General features: G+C 36.9%; 1 protein-coding gene across 1 annotated transcript in view; it reads left to right on the forward strand.

Moving 5' to 3' along the window:
• Positions 1 to 20,872, forward strand: part of bmp7b (bone morphogenetic protein 7b) — a 54,691-nt gene that overhangs the window by 30,208 nt on the left and 3,611 nt on the right. The window contains exons 2-4 of the mRNA XM_058764561.1: positions 10,210 to 10,402; positions 14,637 to 14,785; positions 17,027 to 17,230. Coding sequence (XP_058620544.1) covers positions 10,210 to 10,402; positions 14,637 to 14,785; positions 17,027 to 17,230 — 546 coding nt within the window. The remainder of the gene's footprint in view (positions 1 to 10,209; positions 10,403 to 14,636; positions 14,786 to 17,026; positions 17,231 to 20,872) is intronic.

Raw genomic sequence — 20,872 nt, forward strand, 5'->3', positions numbered from 1 at the left:
TGTAGCTCTAAATTAGCACCTGTAACCAAAGGGGGCGGAGCTTATCAAAAGGTCAATTACAATGAATGGATCAACATTTGTCTGGTTATGCCCAAATTATACTTTGTTTTTTATGTGTACAGCAAAGTATACATACAGTACATTCCATAGTACACATGTGGACTGCTTGTGTTCTCACATGTTGTTGAATGGAATATACTTTGAAAGATTATGCATTTGCATCAAAACTGAAGTACACTTTAGGATTTTAGCATAGCCCTATTAGCCACTGCTGGCAGATGTTGTAATAGCATTCTCAGTTGACGCTCACATAAAAGTTGCACTTCATTCTGATTAGATTCTGAAAATATTTAGCATTATATTATAGGGCATGTTAACTTTTGACAGGATTGGTTAGATTAAAACAAACTCTGGTGCAATTGCTCTGTTAGTGCGGTTCATTTGAATAAGTGTGAATGCAGCCATCTGAATCTTGATGCACATCAAACATGTGGACCAAGACCCACCTTTTCGGGGGTCTCGACAGTGATGGAGAAAGTTACTTTTAAAAGTAATGCATTACAGTACTGCATTACTCCATTAAATTGTGTAACTTAGTTACTCTTTATGGAAAGTAATGCATTGCGTTACTTTTGCGTTACTTTTGCCACCTGGGCTGGGCTAGCTTATTTGTTTTTCAATTACAAAACCCCAAAAGTTATATATTTTTGTCAACTGTAAAGATCCTTTCACACCAGAAGTTAAATTATTAAGCCTCAGGCAGAATGAAGTGCCAATGAATACATGGAAAAACAAAGTAACTTGCATTACTTAAAAAAAGGAACGTCATTGTAAATTTAAAAGTACTAGTTACTTGAAAAAAGTAATCTGATTACATAACTTGCATTACCGGTATTGTTTCCCCCCCAACACTGGGTCTCAGTCCACTTCCAAATGAACTCTGGTTCAGTTTGACTGATATATGAATGCAACACGGACCAAAGATATTTAAACAAACCAAAAATAAGATGTGACGTCACAAGATGCAACCTTAAAGGACAGAATGCTAAAGCATACCTGGTTCTTTTGATTATAGGAGTATGTTGCCCATTACAGTTAGTACAGGCATCTGAATCACTGTGTCTTTGCAGCAGATCTGGAAATACTGCCACTGCTCTTTTACACATTTTATGAGCTCTTTGTGAGTTATCAGCTGGTAAAAATACCACCATTTGAACACAAGCATATTTAGCCCGGCACAAAGCATTTTCTTTGGATGTTCTGTCACAAAAATATGTCTTAAAAGCTGTCTGTTAAGGTTGTGACCATATCCTTAAGGCAAGACCAAATCCATTAAGTTTTCTATCTTTAGGTTTGGTGTTAAAAATGATAGTGTGAACGCTAAGCGAACCAGGACTAAATGTATAATTTTCTCTTTCGGTTCAGACCAAAGGAACTAAGAGAATCTGCAAAGTGTGCACACACCCTTAGTCAATATTTTATGAATTGACAATTTTTAATTCTGCTGCTTTTGATGTTAATTCACAGTCTTTAAAAATGATACAAAACAGCATCACAGGACTTCTGTGAAAGAATTGAAGACTGAAGGAGGCTGGAGAGGAGGCTGCTTCACATCTGCTCCACACAGTCCATAAAGTCCTCTTTAATGTGGAAGCCTTGACAGAGAGATTAAGAGCCTGCCGCAGCCCAAGCTCAGGGAGGGTGTGTTTGTCCGCAGTGGGAGTGCACCTGCGCTGGGACACGGGTTTGGGGTACAGCCTGGATTTTGGCTTTTGAGGGCTTTATGGATGGGCGACGCACGCTTACTTGTGTCATCACTTCTGGCTGCTCTGAGCCTGGAGATCTTATTTATTGGTTACAGGGTGGAACAGAACAACTGCTGCAATCATTCACTCTGTGTGAGTGTGTGTGTGTGTGTCCACGTTTGCAGATGTTTCTTAGAGTAGATTTGCCATGATGTATCTGTAGCCACGTGCATTGTGTTTTTAGCCATGTGTTGTTTTGAGTAGATGTGTGTGTGTGATCCCATTTATTGTTAAGCCTCACATGTGTGCAGACAATGACGCCAAATGAACTAGGGGAAAAATGCGAAGAGGCTCTTATTAAATAGCTCAACTATGACACTCCTCTGGTCTCGCTCTGCTGATGCCATTGATGAACAGGTGGCCATTTGAATCATTTGTTTCTGGTTCGGTCGAAAGCATTCAGAACACTGTGTAATTTTGAAGATGTAGCCAAATTGCCGTCACCTAGATTCCAGTTCTCATGGGATCTTCTCTAGAACTGCATAAACACAGTGCATCCAAAAAGTATTTGGCCACACTAAAAATGAATAGAATTAGATGACAAAATATGGCATCTGCAAATGATTCTCAGAATTAATGTCATATTCTCCAGCTGTTTTTTGTTTTTTTGTTTAGAAGATGTATGAAGTCAGTTCTCCACAAGTTCACACAGGTGTCCTAGTAGTTATGTTGCCTTCACATTTTATCAGAATTATTGTAAATAGTTTCCTAGTCAGAAATTGGACATGAACAGCCTCTCAGTTCGTATTTATGACTGGGAAACTCATTTTGAGTTCCAAGAGAACTATTACAGTTTCGTTTTTAACATTGCTTTCTCTTGCCATTACACTCATGACCCCATGTCCCAAGAAAACGTAAACATAAGTATTTCGTGAGGTGGCGAAATGGCTTCAGAAGTGGGAAGCAGGAAATAACAGAAGGGAGCATTAGTTATAATAACTTTAAACATGTTCCACAACTTTTTGTGTTAGCTTTGAACAATATATTTAGCATTTTATCATTCAGACTTAACAAACTTATTTTTACCATTTAAATTGTTTGTTTTTTAATCATTGAAATCCACTTTAAATTATATTTTTAATTGTGGTCTAAGTGTGTTCCAGTGCTTTTTGGGGTGATTGTGTTGGTGTACACATGCATGCAGCACTCTAAGGGTGTTTGTGCTCTGGTCTACATTATCAGGAGTGTGTGTGTGTGTGTGTGTGTGTGTGTCTGTTGTTTAAGCACATTCTTGGAGGTATGTTTAAATGGTGTAAGGGTGAAGCAATGACAGATTTGTGCACGTCATCCATTAAATCTACAGAGAAATGGAAAAGCACTTAGAGCAAACTGTTTGATCTTCCTTGACAAGTACAGAAAGACTCGGGGAGAGACAGAGAGAGGAAAACAGGAAGTGAGAGATGTGTGTGTGTGAGAGAGAGAGTGAGAGAGAGAGAGTTGTTAAAAAAGTGTTGCTTTGATACACAAATACAATAAAAAGTTAAATGTTGACTTCAGAAGGGAATAAAGAAGACAAGATGAAAGGGAAGATGAAGAAGCTCTGTAAATTAACTATACTTTTACTTTTGAATGCATAAATCATATTTCCCTGCTCCTCGGTTGGTTAAAGGGATGCTTAAATCTGCATGCATCTACTAGATCTGTATAGCCTTATCTGAGCAAAGTGATTTCAGATTTAGCTTGCAACATTTTCTGATCCCATTTCTCCCTCTTAAATTGGCCAGCATCTGTTGGATCTGTGGCTTAGCAGTAAACACATGTGTTCCAAAATGCATGTTAGTCCATGGTGCGCACATGGGCAAAGTGAGTTTGAATCTAGCAAGCAATCATTTCCTCTCTTCAGGGACATTCGTGGCCTTATGGATAGAGAGTCGTACTTATAACCCAAAGGTCGTGGGTTCGAGTCTCAGGTCCGGCAGGGATTGTAGGTGGGGGGAGTGAATGTCCAGAGCTCTCTCCACCTGCATAAATGGCTGCCGACTGCTCTGGGTGTGTGTGTTCACTACTGTGTGTGCACTTGAATGGGTTAAATTCAGAGCCATACTTGGCCTCACTTCACTTCTATAGCAATCTAAATGTTTAGACTAGTCAAATGAGCTTACTCTACTGTATGTCACTAGAGCATTCTGAGGCTGGTTTCACAAAAGTCTTTTTATTTCTCTTTCTTAGAAGTTTGTTAGAATGTTCATAAGGAGTGAAATTCTTGAAAAGTTCTTAAATAATTTCTCAAGAAAATCTAAATTCTTCTTCGTTCTTAAGAATAAATTTACAGGCTTTGCTGTTATCTGATTGTATGGCAGTTCATGCGGAAAATAAGCACAGTTCATCTTTTTGCTCTGCCTACAGATTGCCGTAATTATAATGATAAGGTTACATTTTTGTTGCAACTGCCTTGACAAGAGTTTATTACTGTGTGTCATGATGGCATGTTTAATATAAGAGCTTGTCTCAGATTCAGATGTCTCAAGAACAATGTTAAAGTGCCCCTATTATGGATTTTTGAAAATGACCTTTGATGCAGTGTGTAACACAGGTCTAAGTGAATGAAAACATCCTGCAAAGTTTTAAATCTGAAAGTGCACCGTATATAAAGTTATTGTCTCCCAAAAGAAAGAGTCGACTCTGAATCATTGAAATGAGTCATTTTTAAAACAAATCTTAAGCCGTTTCACGTTAATGTGAAAATGAAACATTAGCATATTGCCCGCCCACTTGTTGCCACTAGGCGCTGCTTTTGGAGTGTTCAAAATAGCTGTTTCCCTGGTAACGGCTGTACACAAATCAGCACTGCTCACAATCACAAACACTGCTTTAAATGAAATCGACCAATCACCACAGATTAGCATCACGCAAAGAGGGGTTTGGAAAAATGAATTGTTGAGCGAATCGTTTGGGACTCGTTGAGCAAATAAGGTACAAATAATTGCATATTATAAGAAAATTAAAGTGTTTTTTTGACCTTGCATGCATGTCAACCTGTTGTTGGGGACTCCCAAAAACAACAAAAAATAACCTTTCATAAACCATAATAGGGGCACTTTAAGTAAAAAGATAAGAACATTCTTAAGAAGTGTATTTGGAAACACAAAATATTGTACTTTTTATTTATTTATTTTACACTGAACAAAATTATAAACGCAACACTTTTGTTTTTGCTCCCATTTTTCATGAGATGAACTCAAAGATCTAAGACTTTTTCTATGTACACAAAAGGCCTATTTCTCTCAAATATTGTTCACAAATCTGTCTAAATCTGTGTTAGTGAGCACTTCTCCTTTGCCGAGATACTCCATCCACCTCACAGGTGTGGCATATCAAGATGCTGATTAGACAGCATGATTATTGCACAGGTGTGCCTTAGGCTGGCCACAATAAAAGGCCACTCTAAAATGTGCACTTTTACTGTATTGGGGGGTCCGGGGGGGGTCCGAAAACCAGTCAGTATCTGATGTGACCACTGTTTAGGAGAATTAGGTAAGGACTGTATTATACATATTCTAACAGACAAACTTTGGCACTTAGGCACTAACGCGGATTGCCGCGATGACAAGCAAACAAAATCGTGACTCAAAGACTGCAAATCTGCTTTCAAACACAGTGAGATGATCACAGGAAATAAACAACTTACTTTCTAGGCATTAACTCGCTCACATAAGTCCACTAATGAAGGAAAAGGAAAGATTAGTTCTGCGTAGAAACGTTCACAGTTCATCTCTTGCTGACTGCGAGGCACTGACTGACGTTATTCAATAAACTGTGCTCTGATTGGATGAGACCTTCGTGACAACCACCATTTGCCTCACGCAGTGCAACACATCTCCTTCGCATAGAGTTGATCAGGTTGTTGATTGTGGCCTGTGTAATGTTGGTCCACTCCTCTTCAATGGCTGTGCGAAGTTGCTGGATATTGGCAGGAACTGGAACACGCTGTCGTATACGCCGATCCAGAGTATCCCAAACATGCTCAATGGGTGACATGTCCGGTGAGTATGCTGGCCATGCAAGAACTGGGATGTTTTCAGCTTCCAGGAATTGTGTACAGATCCTTGCAACATGGGGCCGTGCATTATCATGCTGCAACATGAGGTGATGGTCGTGGATGAATGGCACAACAATGGGCCTCAGGATCTCGTCACGGTATCTCTGTGCATTCAAAATGCCATCAATAAAATGCACCTGTGTTCGTTGTCCATAACATATGCCTGCCCATATCATAATCCCACCGCCACCATGAGCCACTCGATCCACTAATCAGAATCTTGATATGCCACACCTGTGAGGTGGATGGAGTATCTCGGCAAAGGAGAAGTGTTCACTAACACAGATTTAGACAGATTTGTGAACAATGTTTGAGAGAAATAGGCCTTTTGTGCACATAGAAAAAGTCTTAGATCTTTGAGTTCAGCTCATGTAAAATGGGGAAATCCCTTTAAGAAATTAGCAGTTAAAATGGATTTTATTTGCATTCACGCCAGTGGAGGATAATGTTCTGTATACCACTTTTTTCTTTAAAGTCAGCTGTCACTGTTTGTATCAGCTGAAATGTTTGATCAGCTAAAAAAAAGTGTTAACATTAAACGTTAAAATTGTTAATGTGTTATTTATTAAGATCATGTGCTAAAGTTATGTCATCTGCCACTTTAACCCTCCATTTTGTTGAGTCATTTTGACCCGGAGAGAAGTTTTTTCTCGAAAATGCTAGTAAAGGTTATCACATTGGTTACATCTGTGGTGTTCCCTGTCAGAAATAACTGACCTACAAAAAATTGCTTATAAATTTCTTGTTAGGCTATAGGCTATTATTACCAAATAAGAGATTTACAAGTATATTTTAAAAGGCCAGTCGTTTTTGACACCAAATTAGGTAGGCCTAGTAGTTAGTTTCAACAACACAAGTGTTAAATGCTTGAGCTTTGATTGGTCAGTGTTTTTAACTTTATTATTATAGTTATCGCCCTTGGTGTAAACGGGCCTTTAGAATGATTTATGAAACTTTTTGTAGGTGTGAACAGATGAACTATGGGAAATGTGTAAATCCAATTCCTTGGAATCCATTTCAGCATGTGTTGAATGATACAGGTTAGTGCAGCTCTCAGATGTCCAATAACTCTATAACTCTTTATTTTCTTCTGGCTTTGAACCTATAAAGTATTGCATAATAAGAAAGAGCCATCATTGTTTTGGAGCCTTAGAGCTGCTGTAGAGGTCTGTGCGTCTCTGTGAGAGGCGTCGCTGTGTGCCAAGCGGGCACAGGTGGCCCTGGTGCTGCGTCTGCCCTGTGAGGGGGCACCCAGGGGGTTCAATGGAAGGGCAGCTCTGAATTAGAACGGTGTGTAAACAATTCCAGTCCTCTGAGAAGAGCGGGACAATGAGACACGGAATGCCCCCTGCTAATCGTCACTGCTGGGTAACCGGATCCATGCGCGCTCTGCCTCGCTCTCTTTCACCTTACTGCACAGTAGGGCCTTTGTGCTGTTTGCTGCCGTTCTAAAGACGCTATGAAAGGAGGATGAGGACAGGTAGTGGTGGACGGACCGGGCAAAGGATGGGTGGAAAAGATGATGAAAGGATCTGGAGGAGGAGATGAGAGAAAGGGATGGAGGGATAGAAAGTCACTGAGGATAAATGAGGTGAGCAGGGAATAGTGCTACACAACTGGAGGGTGTTCTGTCAGGTACATCCGGGAAATAGCAATCCCAAATGCAAATAAACTGCAGCAATAAATGAATGCATACATAGGATAGCAAAACAGACTTGTCAGCTGAAAAGGAGGATAAAACATTTATCATGTTTGGTTTTTGGCTTTGTGTACTACGATAACCTCTGTATCTCACCTCAATTTGTTTTTTTTTTCTGTCAAAGATGTTTCATTCATTTTTATTATCAGAAATTATATGTAAATAAATGTCAGTATGTTTAGATTTGATAAATAGGTCAAATCCTTTATTTTAACATTTTAACAAACAACATTGTAACAAAACTTCTTCATTGCTTCAAGTTCTTCACAAGTAATGCAACCAACAAAGTCATGTTCAAAGACAAAGTTGGCCAACATGCAGAAAAATACAGAAAACAAACAGGATATATTTTATATAAAATATATTTTATTTTATATAAAATTTTATTTTATATTAAATATATAATATATGATATAAATAAAACGACCCCTGCAGACCCTCATGACTGTGTCAATAATTGTCTTGTAATATTACATAATTTGACCTTGTTTGGACAAGGCAATGTTAGGTAAGGATGTAAAATGTCATGTGATCAAAGTTTAAAATTGTATTAATAATTCATGATATTTATAAAAACATTTTCACACACACACACACACACACACACACACACACACACACACACACAAATATGTGTGAGTGTGTGTGCGTTTGTGTGTGTGTGTGTGTGTGTGTGTGTGTGAAATGTTTTTTAAAATAAATTTATAAAATATTTTTATAATTTTTTATAAATATCATTAATTATTAATGCATTATTAGTGTGTGTGTGTGTGTGTGTGTGTGTGTGTGTGTGTGTGTGAAATGCTGTCATGATGACATTTTACATTTTACATGTGTGTTATTACCATTTAACCTTAATATATTCAAATTCAAAATTGCTTTATTGGCATGACTGTAAAAATACAATATTGCCAAAGAATATAAGTGCAGTTGGAAAAAGTTGGAATATAGTGCAGAAATATAATAATAACAATGAAAAGATCAAAATAATATATATATATATATATATATATATATATATATATATATAATTTTTGTTTTGTTTTTGAAAATCAACATTACTGTTTACTCACACATATATATTCAATATACCACATGACATTTTATGCCATTAATTTTGAACCTTTCTTAAAAATGGTATATGTTTTTTTTTTTTTTTTATTAAAACCATATTAAAATAATATGAATACAAAGTCCTGTATGTCATTGACCTAAATCATTTTGGTACAGTGTCACAATCTTGATCCTGAAGCAAAGGCAGTTGAGAACCACCAGAATAGATCCCACTCTGGAACTGTCTAAAGAGAAACATACAGCTTCATTTTCACACAGTGGAGTCTCTTCAGACCATGATTCATGGCTCTCAGTAGAGGTATGAGGATGACAGCTGCTCTCACTGGCTCTGATGCACTGACTGAAGAGTCAACAAGGCTGCTATTGTCTGTGTGTGTATGTGTGTGTGTGTGTAGCACTCTCAGACAGTGATAAAAGACAGAACAAGAGCCAGAGAGACACAGAGAGCTATCTTCAGTTCCTGACAGAGCTTATCAATCACTGAAAAGTGAGAGTTCAACACATTGTATAGACATGTTCTTCATACATCATCTTATCATGTATCTGAAATATTACTGTGCACGTACACAGTGAACACATTGCACACCAAATACAGCATATCAAGCTGTAAAGTTCATTATGTGCAACCAGTAGAAAATAATAATAATAAAAACTTGACATTCACTGAAAGGCAGGTTCTTTGGGAAACCAAAAATGTTTTTTCTATGGCATCACTGCACTTTTATTTTTAAGTGGACAGTTGGTAAGTTAGTTGGTAAAGTATAGATAGTGTAAATCAGTAATGATTCAGTTTTAAAGGGAACGGCCACTCAAAAATGAAAATTCTGTCAGTAATTATCATGGTGCTCAAAATGTGGAACTGCACATTAACGGAGGAGAAAAAAAATCAATGACTAATTAGCCATTAGCTGAAAGTTGTATAAAGATTTTTATGAGACTTGACAGGCCTTCTGTTTACTGTAAGCTTGTATATGGAAAACAGCAGGATGAACATTCATCAAAACATCTTCTTTTGTCTTCAACAGAAGAGGGAAGATCGTACAGGTTAATAAACACATGAGGGTGTGTGAATGATGACAGAATTTTAGTTTTGGGTTGAATGATCCCTTTAATTCAAGTTCTTTGGCTACCAAAACACTCCAGGCTCAATGTCAGAATCTGCCCTCTTTGCGAAAAACATTCAGACAGTTTTCAAGACGATAAAATGTAAACACAATTTGGTCAGCCAGTTTGAATCACGTCCCAAACTCACAAAATGTGAGAGATGCCTTCTGCCTCACAGAGTCCAGATGATGGAGGCAGCAGTGAAAAAGGGCTTGAGAATAAGAGACACATAAAGCTGTCTGCAGGACTATGTCTCAATCAGTGGCTCTGGAGAGTTCAAACATCTGTCTAGAAATGTGCTCTGTGTTTATGCATGAAAAACCAGAAAGGGGCGGCTTGACTTGCCTACGGGTGGCAATAGTGCAAATGAAGGTGACATTTGAGTTAACGGTGTAAAAGTCAAGCTAACCTTTTACTGAACGTTTTGACACTGTTTTGAAGCACTGATATAAAACGGACGCATCTCTTTCACTGTTTGTTTTATACAGTTGAACATGATAAGGAGTTTTTGCCTGTGAGGCGCCATCACAGAGAATTCCGATTTGACCTGTCCAAGATTCCGGAGGGTGAAGCGGTGACTGCTGCAGAGTTCCGCATCTACAAGGACTTTGTTCCAGAACGCTTTGATAATGAGACCTTCCGCATCAGCGTCTACCAGGTGCTGGAAGAACATTCAGACAGGTACATCTACACAATATGCATGGATATTAAGTATCAGTTATATTTAAGGCTCTTAGGCAAGCAAACACACATCTGTCGAACACTAGGTGGCGCTATAATAAGGTCCTTTGCATATTCTAACTCTAGACAAAATCTAAAAATAGCGTTCTTGGCAGATTCATTCCCTGCTGTTAAAATTGTATGCTATTGTTTTCTATTTAGAGTGTTTTTTTCATCCGGGCTGTTAATCCGATCCTCACCAAATTTTGCACACAACAGCTAGGAACATTGCTGGCAAGAAGATCTCACTCGTTTTTTACAAACTGACTATTATCTCCTGAATGCAATGTCCAAACTTAACAAAACTTTATGAGCATAAACCAGAAGGCATTGAGGACATAACAAGTACATTTTTTGGCCATTGAGTTTTTTTGAAAAGGCAAGGCAAGGCAAGGCAATTTATTTCTAAAGCACAGTTTAAAGCAACCGTACGTTGACCAGTGTGCTGTACAGATCCTAAAACATAAATAAACATACAATACACACACATCTGTTATACAACACATACTTAAAAAAAAAGCAAAAAAGCCTGGGAAAAAATAGTCTTTACAAGAGACTTAAATGACACCAAATGTAGAGGCAGTTCTTGGATCACTGCAAAAGCATGGTCCCCCACTGTATGTCTCACCCTTGGAACAATCAGGAGTTTCTGGTCAGAGGACCTGAGTGATATTGATGGTGAGTAAGGTTGTAACAAATCAGAAAAATAAGATGGTGCAAGGCCATTTAAAGATTTAAAAACAAACTGCACAATTTTAAAATCAATTCTATAACAGGCCGGTAACCAATGTAAAGATGACAAAATGGGAGTAATATAGTCCTGTTTCCAACAACCTGTCAACAATCTAGCAGTGGTATTCTGCGCAATCTGTAATCGTGACAGCATAGACGGTCTAATCCCTACATACAGGGTATTACAGTAGTCCAGGCGAGAAGCATGCATCACCCTTTCAAAATCATAAAAGGATAAAAATGGCTTGACCTTTGCTTAGTTAAAAAACTGATCTGAAAACACCATTAATCTATTTGTCAAATTTCAAGGCATCATCAAAAATTACACTTACATTTTTTTTTTTTTTTTTTTACCATAAATAGATAAAGGGCTTAAATCAATATTAATGGACCCAGATGCATTGGAGGGTGCAAAAAAAAAAATAGTCTCAGTTTTACATTCATTTAGATGCAGAACATTCACAGCCAACCATGTTTTCAAGTCCTTTAAGCATCCAAGAAGAGTCCCTAAAGGAGTTGCCTTCATTCTTTACTGTTACATATATTTGCATATCATTGGCAATGAAATGATATTCCGTGTTTACTAAATATAGACCCAATCGGAAGCATGTACAATGAAAAAAAATGGGTCCCATAATAAATCCTTGATGGATCCCACATTTAAGAGAGGCCAACGAAAAAGGTTTTTCGAACCTGTCCTACAGTAGGCCAATGGTCTGATTTGATCAAAACTTGGTGCGCATCATTTAGATATGATCCTGACAAAAATATATCAAAATAATTTGGATTCACTTAACTGTTTAGCAGATATAGACCGCTATGTAATGACTAATTAGCCTATATCTTGTGATCATATCATCCAAACTTCAGAAAACTTTATACATATGGACAAAAGAACATTGTGAGGAAACATTCCTGTCAAGTATCTACTTAAAAAGACAAAATGCCAAAAGTCTAGGTCAGTTTTTCTGCTACCTTGTGTAGGTTTGTTCATATTTTATGAAGATGCAGACTCGGCCTGTCCACTTCCACCAATTGACAGTTGAATTTGCACTAGAAAAAGTGATTGGACTTTCAACCTTTGACGTCAACAACAACATTCTGCAGATTTTCCCCCAAATCAGCATCAAAAATATGGAAAATGTCTGCAGTTTTCATGTGGGCCTGGATATACTTTACTATTTTTTATGGTGGGTGTTTCTTGCCTGTGACTTTTTTCCAAGGAAAATCCTTTCCTCTTAAGGGCTGTAATGCTCTCAACCCCTCTGGTCTGTAAATGTTGGACACATTTGATTTGTGTTTCCTCTCCTTCTATTTCTTTTTGCCGCACACACAGTGCTCACTCTATCTAAGCATCCCAATGCAAACTTTACTGTTGCACCACACCATGTTTCCTATTCCGACTCAGCGGCTCTCCTCTCAAAGAATCAGTTGTGCACCACAGGGCTTCCCTTCACCGCACGTTTGGGACCTTCTAGAATATCGGCGTGACCCGCTCTGTGAATTGGGTTCAAGAACGTCTAGCTCCTCCTACGTGCTGCTCGACCCCTCCTGAAGGCCTCAGTTGCTTCGACAGGTCTGTGGGGAACAACACACCCCATTGTGCTCCCATCAGGAAGAGAAAAGAGACAAAAATGGAGGGATAAATGAGACTGGATTAGGCTGAGGTGGCAGATGTTTAGCAGAACAGGTGTTTGGATCACACACACTGAGCACCTGAACTGCTCTGAGTCTTTGAAACGTCTGAAGTGTGTTCATGTGGTTACAGTCGCTCTGCTTTCTCTCCCTGCAGCGGTTCCCTTGTCTTTTGTTGTATACTGCCTTTCAGTTTTGTTCTTACGCTGTCGTCTTGTCTTGCTCTAAATTCCTCTGTTTGATTTAGTGCTGGGCAGCCACACTGTGAGATCAACAGCCGTTTATAAAGCCATTATTGTCAATTAAGGAAATGAAGTGCTCCCCAGGGTCTTACCATCTGGAGCGAGCGCTCTGTTTATCGCTCTCCCATTTCTCCACTTAATTCACTTTTTCCCTCTGTTTCACTTTATCTGCCACCTTCTCTGTCTTTCACTGTAAGGATCATTCCAATCAGTGCCTTGAAAATAATTAAGTTTTCAATTATCAGTGGTTAAATGTACAACATCAAGAATTCATGAAAACTGGTTAATGCATTAAGGTGAAGCTTGAAACATTTAATAATTTTTGCAGTTCATCAACATGTACAGTATTTTATATGATTTTAGACCTGGATAAATTTGCCTTGACACTTTAATTCATTTCAGTTGTGGTAAGACCTTGTGTTGTTACTGCATGGAAGTCACCAGATGTTTTTCACAGCTATATTATAGTATAGTATATAGTACAGAATAATATAATATAATATAATATAATATAATATAATATAATATAATATAATATAATATAATATAATATAATAATATAATGTGAATTAAATGTTATAATAGTATTGTCCACTAAAAGCAAAAAATATATTCAGTAAAAATAAATACTAAATATTTGTTTTTTTTTCCATTTTTTTTTTCTAATTACAATGTGAAAATTTGTTAATGCAGCAAGTTGAAGTTGTATAATATAATAAACAAAATATAAGATGAACTCATAAAAAGTGTTCACATCCTGAAAGAATGAGAATGAAGTTTTAAGTTTTTAATTTATGCAACTGAAAATCATTTGATGCAGAACCTGTGAATATGAATTTTAAATAAAATATTATGTAAATTATAAATAAAGGCTTATAAGTAAAGGCTAAAAATATATTTAGTGAAAATAAACACAAAAAAAAAAGTTTTCATTTTGAGAAAAATATTTTTTCAAGGCCTAATTAAAATATGGTGAAAGGTGAAAAAAATTGTATTTTACTTGTGGTTCACTACATTTGCCCTCCATCTCTGGACCTCTTTTACGTCTTTGATTGGATATGTATCCGTCACTGTGATTCAGTTGTCTCGCACACATAGTGGAGCAGTTCGCTTGTCACAGATCATTCCTGAGGCGTTTCATTGGCAAATACAAAGTTGGGGGGTCAAGTCCTTGGAGAAAGTGCTGGATACAGTTCAGCTGACACAAGCAAGATAGCATCATCTGAATGCCTCTGATTTTTGACCCTTTTGACTTAAAAACAATATTCAAAGCTCCCCTTCCATATACAGAAAGATATTTCTGCTGTAATTATGACAAAGTTTCTTGTTTTAAAACCTTTTTATTGATATGTTGAATTAACTTAATTTATTTAATATGTTGAATTATAGAGATATATTTTAGTTTTAGTTTTACAACAGTAATAACTCCATTTCTGACACCGCTAAACAACTGAAACCCAACATCTTCATTTAAAAGGAATGAATTAAAACATCCTACTTTTCTCTTGTGCAAACAGCTGTATATGAGATGTATGATAGGCTGGTGTTTTCAGCAGGCTCATATGCTCTCTCTCTCTCTCCATCAGGGACTCAGATCTATTCCTGCTGGACTCGCGGGTGATCTGGGCAGCAGAAGAGGGCTGGCTGGTGTTCGACATCACAGCCACCAGTAACCACTGGGTGTTGAACCCAGGCAGGAATCTGGGCCTGCAGCTCGCTTTGGAGAGTTTGGATGGTAAGTGGATGTGCACACGCCGCAGGTCACAGAGGTCAAAATATGAAACACGTACATCGTGTTGCGTCACAGACAGAGACTGCAGAAATGAAACCGTTTCTGAGGCCACACTGCAGAGCACTCGTTAAGTTCAATGCAGTTCAGTTCAGTAAATGTTTACAGTGTCTTTGAAGGGCAATTTATTATAATGCATTCACAGGCCATTCAAAGAAAACCAAAAAGTCTGAGACCAGGAGAGAAATGCTACTATTATTACTACTATTATTTAAGATTCAAAGAGCATTAGCTTGTGAAAAAGCAGTGCACTTTAGTATAATAATAATAAAAAGAGTTATTACAGAAATAATGTACTTTTTAAGATTAGGTGTGAACTTAATATAATGTATTAAATGCAATTAGCTGAAATTTAGAGTGCTTGTCTGAGCCACTTAAGTAGGATTTAAGTACATCTTTATATGTAATTACTTCTATTCATAATTACTGTATTTCTGTTGTCTTTGAAATATGGTTAAAGTGGACTGCTGAATGCACTGACAAGCTTCGATGAATTAAAATATCCTTTAGTGTCATTTTTGTTAGATTACAAATATCATATACAAATATCAAATATATTACATTGCAAATATATTTCAATTGCAGTTTAGTAATTTATTTACTTTAAATGTAATACCAAATAACACACAGCAGGTCAAAATATAATCATATATTTTACATGCTTTAGTATGTTAGCCAACATATCAAAACAAGTATTCTTTACAGCATGACAAAAGATTGTTAAAACATGATGATTTAAAATGTACTTTAAAGTAAAACTCTTAATTTGTCATTATCACAAAGTGAACTTTTTGTGTCTATCAGTGTGTTAAGAAACAGTCATGATAGTTACATCTCTTAAAGCACACTTAAGTGGCCTTTTATTTCATTCATATTATATTATCTGCAAGTACAGTTTAAAAAGAAATACTATTAAGATTTGAAATGCACTACAAGTGTACAGTACAATTCAGTGCACTTCTTTTTCACAAGGGTATTTAGCTTCAATAGAAGAACATCTGACCATCTGTACAAAAAGTCACATCAAATTGATTTTCAATGTAGTCTCAAACATTTAGAGCCCGCTGTATATATATAATCTTAAAAGGGAAGATCCAGTCAAATGTGCACACACGAACCTAGACAAGCGCTAATGGACGATCTGGCTTTTCCTCAACTAACCTTGAGAATCAAGACCAATAATACAAGATAATGCGCAGAACCGATCCGTCCTAATTCAGATGTGTTGATCACTAATGCTTAGTCTGGAGTTTCAGCAGAAATCACTATTAAAGGTCTAGTTTAGTCTAAGATCAGTGCTTGGTCTGGATGTCCTAAATACATTCTAACTAATGCAGAATTGAACTTACTGTTTTTCACTCACATACTTTATTGCCAGCCGCAGTGGGAGTGTGTTTTGTACCATATCTGTGTGAGTAGGATGGTGTGTGTGTGTACAGGATGTTACAGGTTTTAAGTGTTAGTAAGAAAACAGGTGCAGTGTATTATGGGGCTTGCATAGATCAACGAGCTTGTCGAGACATGCTTGCGGGACGCCTACCCTGTCGCCGTAGGCAACCGGCAACCCGGCTTTACCTCGGCGCGGAGACAGAGAGAGCATTCCTTCCTTTTTGTAAGAAACACACGCGCACACACATTAAAGCCGGTGTGTAGGTAAAAGGAGTCCAGAATGGCACAGAGACAGAAACAGATGTAAGTGCAGGAATTTTCTGAGTAAACAGCGAACTAAAAGCGCTCTTGAGAGCGAGAGAGATTACACAAAATAAACATCAGAAGTTGCATATTCTTGGAGAACACACATACATACACTCTCTTACACAATTCTCTTGATTTATAAGACTGTGACCGACACAAACCGATTATTATATAATGCATATTACACGATTTATTTGGCCACAGGGCTCTGGCAAAATAAAAGATTGCTAAACTGTCCCGTTGAGTGATATGTGGGTCTCTCTTAGGAACCAATTCACAGAAACGCAAACGGAAAGATTTTCCTCCTGCTACATAGGTGAAAAACGTCTTTCAAGAGGCCTGTATAACTTCTCTTCTGGGATTTGTACCTGTCAGCGTTTCCACTAACAATGTATTTCTTTCCTCTCAGATCTCAGTAATGAGTAGTTAATTGTAAATGAATGATGCACTGTGTCTCTGTATGCGCTGAAGTCTCTCTGTCTCCCCCTGCAGGTCAGAGCGTGAACCCATGGGTGGCGGGGCTGGTGGGCCGCAGCGGCCCCCAGAGCAAACAACCCTTCATGGTGGCCTTCTTCAAAGCCACGGAGGTCCACATCCGCAGCATCCGCTCCGCACAGGGCGGCAACAAGCAGCGCAATCCCAACCGCTCCAAAACCGCCAAGGGCCAGGAGGCACTGCGTGTTGCCAATATTGCAGGTGTGTGTGTTTTCAATATATTGAGCACAGAAGTGTGAAGGCAGGTGAAGAAAGACAAATGCAAGGATAGAAATAATAAATCAGAAAGAAAGGTACTTAAAAGAATACTGTATGTCCATGTTAAACTTACTATGGTTCCATGTCCAAAAAACATGTAAATACCATGATAATTTTAGCTTGATTTCATTATTAGAAACTAGAAATCCCTTGTGAAAAAGAAGTGCAATTAATTATATTGAATGTGCACTTTTCAAATCTTAAAAGTATATTATTTAAGAAAAAAGCTATACTTGCAGATAATACAATATAAATTAAATAAAAAGCCACTTAAGTGTACTTAAAGAGAGCACACTGTCACTGTTTCTTTAAAAAGTGCTCTTTGTAATAATGCCAAGTTTTACTTTACATTTTGAGAAATTGTTTTAATATTTTTATTTTTTTTATTTTAAAGAAGTACACTTATTTTGATGTTTTGATCATACTCAAGATCATGTAAAGTACTTGATTAAAATTTCAACTTTAGTGTTAATTTTAATATTACATTAAGTTTGAACAATTTTAATATTACAATAAATTGCAACTTCATCATTACAAATGTCATTGCAAATATTTTTAACTACATGCAGTAAATACATGCAAGTTTCTCTAGAAATGACATGAAAGTATTTAGTTCATCATAAATGCTCATTCAGCAGTTCACTTTGACCATATTTCAAAAACAATAGAAGTAATTATAAAATTAAACATTATATATATATATATATATATATATATATATATATTAGGGCTGGGCAAGTTAACGCATTATTATTGCGTTAACGCATTAATTGATTAACGCAGACAATTATTTTATCACATGTTAACACGCGTTTTTTATTATTATTAAAGTCCATTGCTCACTGGCTCGGCTCTGAATACAAACCATGAGTCACAGGAGGGGTGGGATGTTGATCAGTACTGGCTTGGGATGAGCGTCATCACGCGTCTCAACCAATGAGAGCATTTGGGGTGGGCCTAAGACTGCTGCAGTGTATGCAAACTATAATAAATTTTCTTTTGTTCACAAATCACAAGTGTCTGAAAACATTACATTCAGTTCTCATTTAAGAATAACATTTCCAAAATAAGTACTCGTCTTAAAAGTATGCTTAAGTGTATGGAAGCATATGTGTAGCAAAATTCAATTTGAAATGTAATATGCAAAATGACAATGCAATATGTAAAATGGCAATGTATTTCTGTATTTAAGTTTACATTTTCCCATTCATATGTGCAACATTTAGTGCAACATGAAAATTCAATTATATCACTTAAATTTCCCATTTTCTACACTAGTTTTAATATGCAAATTAAAAACATATTTTAAAGCTTTATAAGTTGCAAAATGAAAATGTATTACCCAAATTGATTAGATATGTTTAACATGTCCAAGCAAAAACTGTAGCAAAATTATCATTTAAATGCTGTTTTTCCTAAATGCATTTAGACACATGAGATTGCATTTTCATCGTGATACCGCGTGATAATTGTAGCAAAATGCAGTGAGAGATTTTCAAAATGCATTCTGAGCCAAAGGTGCGGCAAGTAAGTTTGGCATTGCCCCAAAAAATTTTCACCACTAGATGGCGGGCCAGAACATAGTCAAAGGATAATTTAAGAAATTAATTGATGAAAAATGCAACTAAAATTGCCTGTGACAGACTGTTACAGTGTCTTTTGTAACTGGTAGTGAGCTGTTTACTCTGTGCTAAATCCTGTAGGTCGGAGGACAGTCATTATTAACAAAAAGCCACATTTGTGTGGTGGTGTCCGGCAGAGTATGTGAGCGGAGTGGAGCATCAACAATTTCCCATCCGCGCTCCGAGCATTTAATAATCATTCCGCTCCAGGTTCACCATTTCCCGCTCCTGCTCCACTCCTCGCTCACTGATATCAGAAACACGCTAAAGTATTTCAGTATATTTGAAATATCACAGTTCTGTTCATAGTGTATACTAAAAAATAAAATAAATAAAATAATAGGAGAGTTTGAAAGTGGCTTATTGTAATTTTGTTTGTGATGAAAATAACAGTACGTTTTCATTTTTTTACCTATACGGATCGATGCATTTCTTACAGATTTCTGCTCATTCGAAAACGGATAAAGATGAAGTAGCACTGTAGGATTACATTTGTTTGAATGCATTACTGAGAGCGCGATTGCGTGTGAATAAGTGTTGTAGTAGCTACTTGTTTAAATCATGCTTTCAGCTGAAAATATGTTTTGGCCCGCGGGCCGCCTGTTGCCGGCCACTGGTTTAAGTCATTGTGATTTGAAAATGCATTCCGAGCCGAGCACGCCCCCTAGCTGTCAATCATTACATCAAGGCGGGGCTTGGCAACAGGATGCATGATAGGTCAATATTCACCGTTAACCAAATGCTTTTCACCTGCCTAAACATCTCTCACCGTTTACACTCGGATTGATGCACATAAGCAAACAGACAGTGCTATTCTACACTTATTTACTACCTTACCTTATATTTTATTACTCTTTTATTTGTAATCCATAAAATAGCACGTGTTCCGTGGCACTCTGTGGCACCTGAATAGGATGGAATGCATTTTCAAATCCACAATGACTTAAACTATATTCATCGCGGGGTATTTAATGAAAATGCAATTGAAACGTCATATATGTAAGTGTCAATGCATTTAAGAAAAATAAAAGACATTTTGACTGCATTTTGCTACAATTATCACGCTGTATCATGATGAAAATGCAATCCCAAGTGTCCTACCCCTAAGTCTAAATGCATTTAGGAAAAACAGCATTTAAATGGTAATTTTGCTACAATTTTTGCTTGGTCATGTTAAACATATCTAATCAATTTGGGTAATACATTTTCATTTTCATTTTGCAACTTATAAAGCTTTAAAAAATTTAATTTGCATATTAAAACTAGTGTAGAAAATGGCAAATTTAAATGATATAATTGAATTTTCATTTTCATTTTGCACTAAATGTTGCACAAATTTAAACACAGAAATACATTACCACTTTACATATTGCATTGCCATTTTGCATATTACATTTCAAATTGAATTTAGCTACACATTTGCTTCCATATAAGTGTACTTTTTTTTCACAAGGGCTGTCAATAGATTATTTCATTAAACGATTATCTTATCACTAACCAAAACTGTAAGGGCTACTCTGACATAAAAGTGAGGTCAGAGTTTTAACAGGATAGTTCACCCAAAAATGTAAATTCTGTCAGTATTTACTTACCTTCATGTCATTCTAAACCTGCATGCTGACACATTTTCCATGCAAATAAAACACAAAATCTCAAATTATTAAGAATAATCACAGCTCAAGATCAATTAAAAAGTCCAAAGGAGACAATTAAACAGTCTAAGAAAAACTTAACGGCATGCAGGCTTGGACCCAACATGATTTGAGTAAACAATGACTGAATTTTCATTTTAAGGTGAACTGTCCCTTTAAGGCAAAGGCAAACCACAGCTAAAATGTGTGTGCGTCAGTGTGTGTGTTCATGTGGTTCCTATTACTGTGTAATTCTCTGCAGGTCATTTTGCACAGTAATAGCATTACAGTGTTAAATGGATATTAAATGAATCTGGGTCGATGTTCTGCTT

The sequence above is a fragment of the Onychostoma macrolepis genome, chromosome 23, assembly GCF_012432095.1.
Source record: "Onychostoma macrolepis isolate SWU-2019 chromosome 23, ASM1243209v1, whole genome shotgun sequence".
Taxonomy (NCBI): Eukaryota; Metazoa; Chordata; class Actinopteri; order Cypriniformes; family Cyprinidae; genus Onychostoma; species Onychostoma macrolepis.